The sequence below is a fragment of the Varanus komodoensis genome, unplaced genomic scaffold, assembly GCF_004798865.1.
Source record: "Varanus komodoensis strain SLA01 unplaced genomic scaffold, ASM479886v1 scaffold45, whole genome shotgun sequence".
NCBI lineage: Eukaryota > Metazoa > Chordata > Lepidosauria > Squamata > Varanidae > Varanus > Varanus komodoensis.
Genome location: NW_025336011.1, coordinates 317570 through 328643, shown reverse-complemented (window position 1 = coordinate 328643; position 11074 = coordinate 317570). Strand labels below are relative to the sequence as shown.

The 11074-nt window shown below is 47.0% G+C and overlaps 2 protein-coding genes across 2 annotated transcripts in view; both read right to left on the bottom strand.

Annotated features, from left to right (window-relative positions):
- Positions 1-635: 635 nt before the first annotated feature.
- On the bottom strand, positions 636-6326 carry HCRT (hypocretin neuropeptide precursor). Its single transcript, XM_044444500.1, has 2 exons — positions 6306-6326; positions 636-1070 (listed from the first exon to the last, which is right to left on the bottom strand). Exons 1-2 carry the CDS (start codon positions 6324-6326, stop codon positions 636-638), a joined length of 456 nt encoding a protein of 151 aa, XP_044300435.1.
- A 2816-nt stretch (positions 6327-9142) lies between these two features.
- The window catches only part of LOC123030654 (inactive phospholipase C-like protein 2), a 35029-nt gene continuing 33097 nt past the window's right edge, over positions 9143-11074 (bottom strand). The window contains exon 6 of the mRNA XM_044444758.1: positions 9143-11013. Within this exon, the coding sequence (XP_044300693.1) occupies positions 10828-11013 (186 nt within the window). The 3' untranslated portion in view covers positions 9143-10827. The remainder of the gene's footprint in view (positions 11014-11074) is intronic.

The following is an 11074-nucleotide window of genomic DNA, read 5'->3' as shown; positions in this document are numbered from 1 at the left end:
TAAAAATACACTGTGTTGGATTGCATATGCTATGTTTTTAACTGAGGTGAACCACCTAGAGTGCATCAGTGACTGGGCAATATAAAAAGGTAGTGAATCATCCTGGCAGGGGATGATGGGACATGTGGTCCAACAAATCCAGAGGGTGGGGGGACTGGGAGCCAGAGTACTGCTACCACTCTGGAATGATGGGGTGAGAGACAAATGCATGGCGTGTAGGGGTTGCAATGTGTATTGGCCATGATGACAAAATTAAACTCCCCTGTGCAGAGGTGGGTGCCAGCGGTGGTGTCCTGCTTGCTTCCTGGGAGACTTTAAGGGAAGAGAATCTTGGACTTTGCTTGACCTCAGAAGGGAATTCCTTGGTTCTTCATGTAACAGCCTATCACACACAGACATGACAAGTTGACTATGAAACACAATAGCTGTTTTATTGGGCAAAGACCAGAAGGGGAGGTGATGAAAGACATTTGAAAAGAGCTATTTACACAAGGGGAGATAATGCACCACTCTGCCTCCAGCACAGCCCTAGCACCTGGCTGGTGCTTCAAAGGCAACCGGCAGCCATGACGAAAGGAAGTGGATCGGCCTTGTTGTGAGGACTCTTCGAAATGGTTTCTTTGCGTGGGCACAGCTCAGAAAATGGCATCTGCAGAAGCACCCGTCTTTGGACCGGATAGCAAGCCCGTTTCCAGTGGGGCCAGGCAACTGCTGGCCAGGCCCAGCCCGGCAGCAGGCGGCACTGTCATTAGCTGGGGGCTGCCCTGCGCTTTCTTCTCATGCTCCAAGGCCGGCTTGCTTGCCCTCCTGCCCATGGTGAGGATCCCAGCAGCCTGGTTGTCCAGGCTGTGCAGGAGGTGGTAGAGCCGGCTCTGGAAGGCTTTGGTGGATGCGGTGCTGCCACGCTTGCCGACGGTCAGGATGCCCGCGGCGTGGTTGCCCATCCCATGCAGCAGGTCAAAAATGCGGCATGAGCAGCTCTTCTGGCGGCAACAGTCCGGCACAACTTGCTTGGCCGTGGCGAAGGAGCACAGCAAGAAAAGCAAGAATACAACGGCAGCTCTCTGGATCTGCAGAGACATCAGGAGGAGCCTTCACTTTAAGACTGAATGTGTGAACACAAAAACGGGTGCAGAACCTCAAGACTGGGAACAATCCTGGCCCCCAACGAACCCCCCAAGGAGCCCTTCTCCTGGGCTCCCCACCTTCCCCCAGCCTCCCGTCATCCATTCAGTGGTTTCACAGCTGCTGTGCAATTTCTCCCATCCTGAAAGACCGACATGCCTCCCCAAGGCTTAATTACTGCCAGTGGTTTTTAGTATTTTGGGCCCCACCTCTTTGCCTGGGCTGTGCCCCATGGCCTTCAGCCTCCCCCCACCTGGAATGCAGCCCCAAGAGCTTCTCTGCAATGGACTTCAGGACTCAGCACCCCTACTTTGCAGCTGGGGGAATCTCAGCCCCATGCTTCCGGAAGAGGAAGAGCAACCGTGCCAGCACTGGGAGTGAGTAGGAATGGTCCAATGCCTTGAAATGCGTATATTTATTTTAATTAGCTCCCTTAATTTGAAGTTGTTTGCCAAGTTTTCAATTAGCATTCTTCTAATTAAAATTTTATTCCCATCTGTGGATACTATCAGACTGAGAATTTTGTAATAACAAGTGGTATTGATTTCGGAGAGCTAGCATGCTGAAAGACTGTTCAGACAGTATGGTTTGACTGGGTTTTCATAAGTGTCCTCCATAATAAAATAAAATATGCTTTTAATTCCAGAATTAAAGATGCTTCAAAAATTCATCCCACAAGCCCTCCTTACCACTCAGGCTGAGGCACTCTGAGCACTTGCGTTTTCAGCATGCTATTGGCTAAACACGATTGACTCTGATCATAATACTGTTCTTTCTAAATCCTATTATTGCTCTCTGACATGTTTTATAGCTACTTCAAGGTTCTGGTCCTCATGTTTTGTAAAGCCTGCCACCCTTGTAGCTCTTGCTTCAATTCACACCCATAGATTTAAATAAGCAACTGATGGCGGGGAACACACGCAAGTCAGCTCCAGATGCCAGTCCTCTGATGCAGAGTGACAGAATGATTTTGCCGGGGACCAATACAGCATGTTTGCTGAACCCTTTCCTCCCGGTGCCACTACTCCCCTGCAACCCCCAGCCTCGCTCATTGCTTTTCAAGGAAAAAAACCGGCCACCCAAGGCTCCAACTCTCGGTTTATCCCTCAACAGTTAGTTTAGCCCTTGGGCCAGAGGTGGACAGCCTGTGTTCCCCAACCTTAAGTGTAGGCCCCTGGGTGCCATGATTCCCCCATCACCTTTATCTGTGCTGTTCTAGCTGTGGCTAACCTCTCCCCATCCCCTCCCTAGACAACCCCCCTGGGGATTGCTCTTTTCTCACTGGCAGCTGGAGAGAAAGCAAGTATGCATGACCTCATGCGGCCCTTGACCTGCCGTCACATGTGGCCCTCAAGGCAGAAAAGGCTGTGCGTATGATATATTATGTCATAAACTCTCTTTGTCTTTCAGGTGCTGCAAGACTCTTCATTGTTTTTGCTGCAACACACCAAATATGGCATCAGTTGCTTGTGCTGGATGGATGGACAGGAGTTGGTTGGCCGGTAGAGCTGTAATTTTGTGCAGATGGTTCTGTTTTGACTCAGAACCATATGACTGGTGCTCAGAACACAGGGTTAACTATTCGTATATATGATATTGCACTATTAGAGGACAGCATTAACTCACATGCAGTAGGGACACTATTAATTCACATGCCTGTGCCATGCCACAAACAAGGAGGGTGATTCCACAAAGCAGAAAGCAAGCAGAGACAGCTGCAGAAGGAAGCATTAACTCACTTTAGATAAATATACATTCAGACCATAACAAAGAGACCACCTTTCTGGATAGGATAAATCCAAATAGGTCAAATCTGTGTCTGGGGCATGGAGAGAAAACAGAGATCTGGGTTTATTACTCTCAGGGTGAAATGCAGTGCATCAGTAAGGGATTCTGCCTGCCAATACTTTAATAATAGCAAATGAAGTTGTTCTGTCAATGCGTGTACACCCCTCCCCCCGCTGTTTTTGTGCTGATCATTAATTTGTCCTTTTTTCTGTTCGTCCCCCATTTATGTTTGCCTTTTGCCAAATCATTGGGTTTGATTTCTGAAGTAGTTCAGGGGCCAACTAGACATGATGTTAAATGCATCTGTGTGCTTGAAGTATAATTTAAAGATAAATAAATGAATAACATCGACTTTTTAAATGTGGGGCAGGGAGCAACGATGTTTGAGATCCAAGCAGGTATGTGAAGGAGTGTGGATTTATTCCCTTCCTCTAGAGGAAAATCCCTTCTCTGAAGTTAGCATGTTCATTCAGAGAAACCGCTTATGATGGGAAAAGCATGTATGTGCTGTCTACTGAACCTCTCCTGAGGGAGCAGTGCTACTTGCGCAGGTGCAGGACAGCAGGTGGGAAGAGACTGGAAGATGGAGAAGCTGCCTGCCCGGAAGCTTGCCAGGCTCATGCCAGCAGAGTTGGCAGGCTGGTAGTGGTGGAGCGTGGGCTTTCTTGTTCCTCCATCCCTTTTATGACTTGCCTCCCATGGCTTGCAATGGGAGCAAAATTATGTACACCAGTTCCAGGGCTGTGGCATCTTTTCTCCCTGTTACAGGAGCATATCCAGGGGATGTTATGAAACCAGTGGGTCTGAAGCCTTCTCTCAGCTCTGGTGTCTCCAAGCTTCACTGCCATGTAGAGGGAGGAATCTGTGGGGCCATAATGCCCAAGGAAGGAGGGGCAACCCTTCCCCACCAGCTGTTCTCTTCTTGGAAACTCTCATCTGCAGGGCAACTAAACTTAGGCAAAGCCTCCCATTAACACCAACAGAAAGATTTTTTTCCAAGGGAATGGAGGGGCACTGGAGCTGGTGGTGAGTGATGCCATCTCTTTCCTCCCTGGCTGCAATTCTCTTCACAATTGCCCTTGCATGGTAATTAATTTGTGCAGGGGGAACCCCTCCATTTGACACCAATGGACACTTAGGAATCTGGAGAATCAAGCTGGAGCCCCTGGAAATATTTTTTAGGTCCAGACCAAGCAGCATCCCAACTTTTCAGCTTGTCTGGCTGGGGAATGTTATTGTAGGCTTTTTCTATCTAAATATGCATCGGATATTTATTTCCTTAAGTTAGTGGTGCTTTGTTTTTTCATTTATTTTTAAAACAGTGATCGATGGTGGTCTTTAAAAAAAGAGAACCCTTGTAGTCTATATGTGTATATTAGATATACAGAACAAGGATTCATGTACACTCAGAATCTCATATCAAATCTGTGCTACATGATCACAGATTAAAAACATGAGGACTATTTGGCTGGAACAGATCGCAGTCCACATAGAGCGACATTCCTTGCAAGGGTTCCAGAAGATGTCAGAATCAGGTGGTCTACAACAATGTACTTCCTGCCCAATCCCAATCATGTAAAAATGTTCAGAATCCTATTTTTACTTATAGTCCCTGCCTATTAATTTCTGCCACAGAACTCCTCAGTGCTATGCATTTTATTCCACCATGATCTCAAGCTGGGATAAACAGATTTGGAGATGGCAATGTATTATTCAGGAGAGTGAAACACTAAGCTGTCAAACCGGTTTCCAGAGTCTATGTCTGAAACAGGTGAATAGGCATCAAGGCAGTGTGTTTGATTCACTGTACAGGTAAAGCAATGCACAGGATGTTGCATTTAAGTGTGAACTAATTAATGCATAGCAAGGGGAAAATATTCTCAGACTTCACACACATATACATACAGGCTCTGATCTGGCTTTGGCTCTTTAAATAATCGCATGGGTATGTTTAAAGTACTCTGTACAGTGCCGATCACCCCACTTCAAAAAGGACATCATGTCACCGGAAAATGTACTGAAAAGAGCACCCTAAAGCTTCAAAGGATCTGAGCATCTTCCCTATGAGTAAAGGTTAGCTAAGCCTCCATTACTTGTACACTTTTATTGGGATAAGTTGTATTGAACTCAATGGAATGTACACCTGAGTTGAATCTGTCTTTTTGCCTATCCTGATTGCACCATAAAATGTTCAGGGCTTTTTAGCACTAAAATAGCCAACTGTGTGAGTGAGCATTATATCATTCTGGATGTGTGTGTGTGAGAGAGGAGGGTTTTATTTTTTTCAGACAATACTAAGCTGCAAGGTCGGGTAGTAAAAGTTATTGGCAGTAGTTTCAAGGCAGACAAAACAAAATAACTTGCAAGATGTGCTACTTCCTCTTAACAAAACAAACAAGCAAGCAAACAGATGAGATCAGATCAATTAAGAGATGATAGATCTGTTATGTGTTATAAGGCATGAGAGAATTATGCATCATACCTCTGTGTTCAGCACTACGATGCTGCACGAGATCCTCAGACAGCAGATAAGGGAGGGCTTCTGAAGACATCTGACTGATTCATTGCTGGGAGACTTTCACCCTAATCCAGAAGCTACTTCTTGTTTGTCTCCTGTTGTATCTTTTCTCTTGTTCAGTTCCTGTCAGGCGCCCTTGCTGTTGTCTCTTGCCCTCCCGTCATCCATGCCTCTTCCAGTGTTGCCTACCCTTCCCATCATCCCCACCCTCAGCTATATCACCTCCCTTTGAAAAGTCCTTTCTGAATCAAGCTGAGTCTACCTTTCTTCTTCCTCCATGACTACTTTAACTCATTCCCCTTCCTCCTGCATTTCTAACATTTGTTTCCCCATCCTGGACTGCTCCTCTATCCTGTCTGTTTTGGATTCAAAGCCCTCTGGGCAGAGGGGCCATGGCTTTTATTTTCCATGCAGCACCCAGTCTCCTTTAGCTGGAGTGAAACATGATGGGCAGAAAGGAGACCATGCACAGCAGGCAAGACCTCTCCTATCCCACCAACGTTGAGCATTCTGCAAAGGCTGTATTTTCCTGGCCCAGCCAGGATCCTGTTAAACAGAAGTGGGGAACTCTAGGCGTCACCAGACTACAAGTCCCATCATTCCTAGACAGCACAGCCAGTGATGAGGGATGATGGGAGCCGCTGTGCAAAACAAATGGAGGTCCGCACATTTCCGTCTCAGACTCTAAAGTTAGTTGTTTTCACCTGCTTTGTGTATGTATAATGAAATTGCGTTGGCCAGGGGCTCCTCTCTGCGGGCAGCTCCCTTCAAGGGCTTTGTATCGCTTTACCCCAAACTGGCACTTCCAAATCCCATTCCACCCCACCCCACCCCACCCCAGCTCTGCCCAGCCAGAGAAGGGCAAGATGGTTACCTGACAGTTGTGTCTCTCCATAGTCTTGGGTATCTTCAAGGCCGTAAGTGAGCTTGTGTCATGACCTCCCGGGCTGAAGTTCTCAGCAAATGCCTCTGGAGGCGGCACATATATAGGGTCAGGCTGTCTGCAGGCCTGGGGTGCCTCGCCCGTTCCCGCACGCAACCCCCCTCCCTATGCTGTGCCAAAAATAACCCCCTCCCCAGAACCCCCGAGGAAAGAGCATCAAAGAAAAGCTGGATGATTCTACCTCCTGTCTCTTAGAGACAAGCCAAATCATTTTCCTGGCTTTGTCCTTTCCCTTCCACTAATGGCCCTGCAGACATCTGAGGAACGGGCAGCTCCTTAGCAGCCACAAAAGCACCTGAAGGCGAGGCTGAGCTAATGAGGTAGGTCACAATCAGCAGCAGGACCCATTAGGCTAATTACTTCAACACAGACCGAGAAGCAAACAGTGCCCTTTTCATTGCCTGGCCCCGGCACGTGGCATAGACATACTTCCCACTGTGGCACATGGTCCTACAGAGATTGAGGGAGGGCCAGTGGTTGGATCTTTGGGAGGCACCCCACCTCGTAAGAGCATCATGCCACTTTCTATTTGGAAGGGGTCACTGAAGTCATCTTGTCTAATTCCTGTGCTGTTCTCGCAAGTACCACATCTCCATCTCATCCATCCTCCCAGCCATAATTCCCAAACACCCAAATGGAGGAGAGATACCCGCAGTGGAAGCGGCAGCAGCTCACTAGGAAGTCAAGTACACTGAGTTTTCTGGGGATGTGAACTGAAGGGAGAGTTTTCCCTGGCCTAGGGATCCATCTGCTACATTTTGCTGTGCCAGGCTCCTGTTAAGAGGCACAGGGTCTTGCCAAAAAACCGAAGGAACTACTCTAACCTGGCGCTCCCACCTGAGCCTCCACTTCATTGGCAGACAGGCCCATGAAGTGTCTTAGTGCCGTTAAGACATATTGACTGAGAAACCACCTTCAAATGGCAAGGCTAACTCTGAGCAGGATTCATTTCTGGAGTGAGGTTGCAGGTGCCTTGGCTATGTGGGGCAGATGGGGCACTGCAAAATGCCCCCGAGGGGTAACTCCGAAAGGGCTTTGACCCCAGGTGCAGACTGCCTAGGAACGATGGCCACCTTGTCTATTGCTATACTGTCCCACAGCTGAAGCCGTCTGGGGGCGGGGGGTGTACAACACTTCATCAAATGCTTACAGGCCTTTTAAAAACAAAATTGTACACTGCTTTTAAGTTGGTTGTTTGGTTAAAAATAGGGGAAGGGAAGACATTTAGAGGGAGCAGGGCCCCTCCAGCTCACCCCATAGGCCATCTGAGTGGGTTGGTGTAGATTGGTGTCCTGCACTAGCCGGGAGTTGGACCCAATGGCCTTCAAGGCCCCTTCCAACTCTACTAATCTATGATTATATTAAATACAATATAAAATATAAATAACAGTAAGAACATCATAAAATCACACTTTTTAAAATTATTTAAAACAACTGAAACAACTAAGTCAAGTCCATACCACTAGGCTGGCTAAAAACAACAGGCACCCTCCCGCCCCCATGCACAATTTGGTGTTGCTAAATGCCTCAGCAAAATGGTCATCTTAAACTGGAGTCAAAAAGAGCAAAGCTAGCACCGAGTGGGTCTTGGTAGGGAGATTATTCCATAACTTAGGGGCTCCCACAGAGAAGCCACTGGCTATTGGCAGCTCTCCTGGGTCCCAGTCTGAGGTCCCACCAACCACGTCCTATCTGGAAGTTGAACCCAGATTTTGCTCCATGGAAAGCAGGTTCTCTTCTACTGACCAACTCATCCCCTCTTCCCTGCTGTTGAAATTACTCCAGAGTAAGCCTCTTGCCTTTATGTTACGCACAGACATTTTATATAAAAAGAATACATTCTACCCAGAGATAAGGGAATATCCTAATGTACTTTCCTTCTTCATGTAGGCTACATTCTAAGCCAGAGAAGTTGGACCCCAGTCCAACAGGTCCAGTCCAGCCCACCTGAGATCCCAGAGGGGCACCTTTCCATCTCCACAAAATTCTTGCTTCCCCCATCCTCCTGTCATTTGTTGGTTGCCCTGCTTTTGCGTATTTCCCATTCTAATAGCTTAAAAAGCTTCCCACTCATAAAGCTAGGCTACTATCAGGAAAAGCTTCAGGCGATAATAGGCTGGCATTCTTGTTATTTCAGCCTCATCATCCCGTGGCTTGGCAAAATTGAGCTTGGCCTCAGGCTGAAAGAGGTTTGGCCTCCTGTTATACGTCCTCACTGGGCATCTTCCTACCATCAAACACACGATTCTGCTACCAAAGCATTTCTTTCTAGAAAGGAAGTGGCATCCCTCTGTAAAATAGCTTTGAAATACTGGTTACAGGGGCTTCATTAAAATCACAGTTTCCTTAAAATCATAGATATTCTAATATTATATCAGGATAGCTATGCCACTTTATAGAAGTGCACTTTCAATAGGTCCTTTGTCAGGATCAATGTGGTGGCAGTTCTTAACAAGTCTGTTGGTTTTTATTTTGTCACACAGATACAAACCTTATTTGAATGAAATGTAGGCAAATACCCACTGTGTGTTGCCACCATTTTGAAGAAACAATGTCTAATTAGCCCAACTGGAGGTTGCTCCATGACACCGGAACACAGACACTAGGAGTTAAACAATCCAAAATTAACCTAATTGCTAATTAATGTAACTGTTGTAATAATCTATGATTTGCCACCATTAAATGTCGGTCGGGTCACAGTGTGCTGATGTCAAGGTGAGGACTGTGTGCATGGCATGCATGTAAATTTCCAGAAGAAACAGAAGGAATGAAAGAGAAGCTCAGCTTTTATTGTCAACCAAACTCGGTCCTTTCCATTCCAAAACAAGTCTCCCTCCCAAACACCCCAAAACAAGCGAGGTAAGGAGATCAATGGAGGTAATCCACATACAGTTTGTGCAAATTCAAAGCTTGGCCAAATGTATATTTGACTTTTCAAAGGTTCTTCACCATCCCACCTCCAAAATTTTGATTCGCTGGGATGACTGATCAGCTAATTCTTTAGGGCTGTGGGTGCAGTTTCAAGGTAATAAATAATGTTAAATATGTCATTGTTTAATACTTAAGGATCAAGTTAAGGATTCTGCAAAGGAGTACTGAGTGCAGTAAGAGCAGGATGTTGATTTATTGCTTGAAACTGTTGGTTTAATTCTAATTATTTATGGCGGTCTTTGACCATAATACGTCTTAAGAGTATTAACTTGGCAGATCCAAAATTTAATGGCCTATTTTTGAAAGGGTGGGGATGGGAATGACACTGCTGGCCATGTTTAGGCAGAAGAGAAAATCCTACAACTTCCAACATGCCCAACTTTGCTGGCTGGGTCATGCTAGGAATGGCATGACTTTTTTTCAGTCTAAACATGCATAGGATTGCAAATCCAGTATTAATCCACAATTGAGAATGCTGTAAAACATTCCAATCATGAGAATTTGAAATGTGCATTATTACAACTGAACTCAAGCTAGGAAAATTTGAGAGCTACCCCAGTTCACTGCAGCTCATAGCTTGAGATGATGGTGATGGAAGCGTTGGCAAGGCTGACTGAGAAACACAGAACTCCTTCGTTTAACCCAGCGGTTCTCACCCATGGGTTCCCACACGCTCTGCATGCCGTAGATTTCCCAGCCTTGCTTTGCACTCATAATCACACTGCCCTCTGCTGGAGATACTGCATCAGCCGGTCCAGTTTGGTGCTCCCTCTGTTCTAGTGGATTGTGTTTTAGGGTGGGGAGACGGGGAGACTGCTCTCAAGGCCAGATCTTTTGTCCCTGCCATTACTGAGGGGTATAAGCCACCCGAGGTTCCACCAGGATCTGCAGTAGATCTAGACCCTGGAACCCTGGGAAATGGCAGGCATGGAGCCAGCTTTTGTGACTTCTTCTGTTCTGGTTAGGAAGGAGGAAGTGCAAGAGCTCAGCTAAGGATATCTCATGTACCTGAAGGCCAGAATGGGTCAGCCGAGTCCTCCTTGACTCCAAAAGATATTTCCTGGTCAGGACTGCCTGCTGGTCCATGGATTAAGGTGGCTTGCTTGTCCTGGCTACAGCTAGCCGCCTTTATTTCACCAGAGCCTCACTGGAATGAAGGGGGAACACCAAAAGAAGGTTCCAGACTCTATTTGTTTCACTGGGCTTTGTGCATGAGTTTAGTTTTGTTCTTTTTTCCCATGGGTCATATACCACAGAGTAAATTCCATCTGCTACTGCCATCCCAAATCTGCTATTTGGAATTATTCCTTTGCCCTGTGGTAAGGGAGTCCCTGGTTGCCACACACACACACACACACAGAAATGGACTGGTCTTCTCTTGTTCCATTCCCAGGCCAGAGCCAATGCTATGCGCTGTGTCTCTTTAAAAAAACAAGCAGACAAGCTGCCATATGCCAAAGTCTCTGCATGGCACCCACTGTGTCCACAAGTGCCCCACTTCCTCGGTCTCGTCCATCCCCAGTCAGCAGAAGCCCGTGTCGCTGGCTCCCTCCGTTTCTGGGATGGGGTCAAGAACACTTCGGCCACGGAAGAGGTCAGGAGAGGCGGCTCCGTTCCGCCCAATACCACATGACTGGGCAGCATTGTGGATCTGCCACAGAGTGTCGAGCGCTTCAGCCTTAGAGTGCTTGAGCAGGTCAGCCTGGCCCTGTGGACAGAGGGGGTCACAAGGCAAGAAAGGTGGGTCAGAGGTCAAGAAAAGAAAGCCC

Coding starts and splice junctions, on each gene's coding strand:
- HCRT (XM_044444500.1), bottom strand. CDS start 6,326: ATGGAGAGACACAACTGTCAG. Junction 1,071..6,305: donor TGGAGAGACACAACTGTCAG/GTAACCATCTTG, acceptor ATGTCTCTGCAG/ATCCAGAGAGCTGCCGTTGT.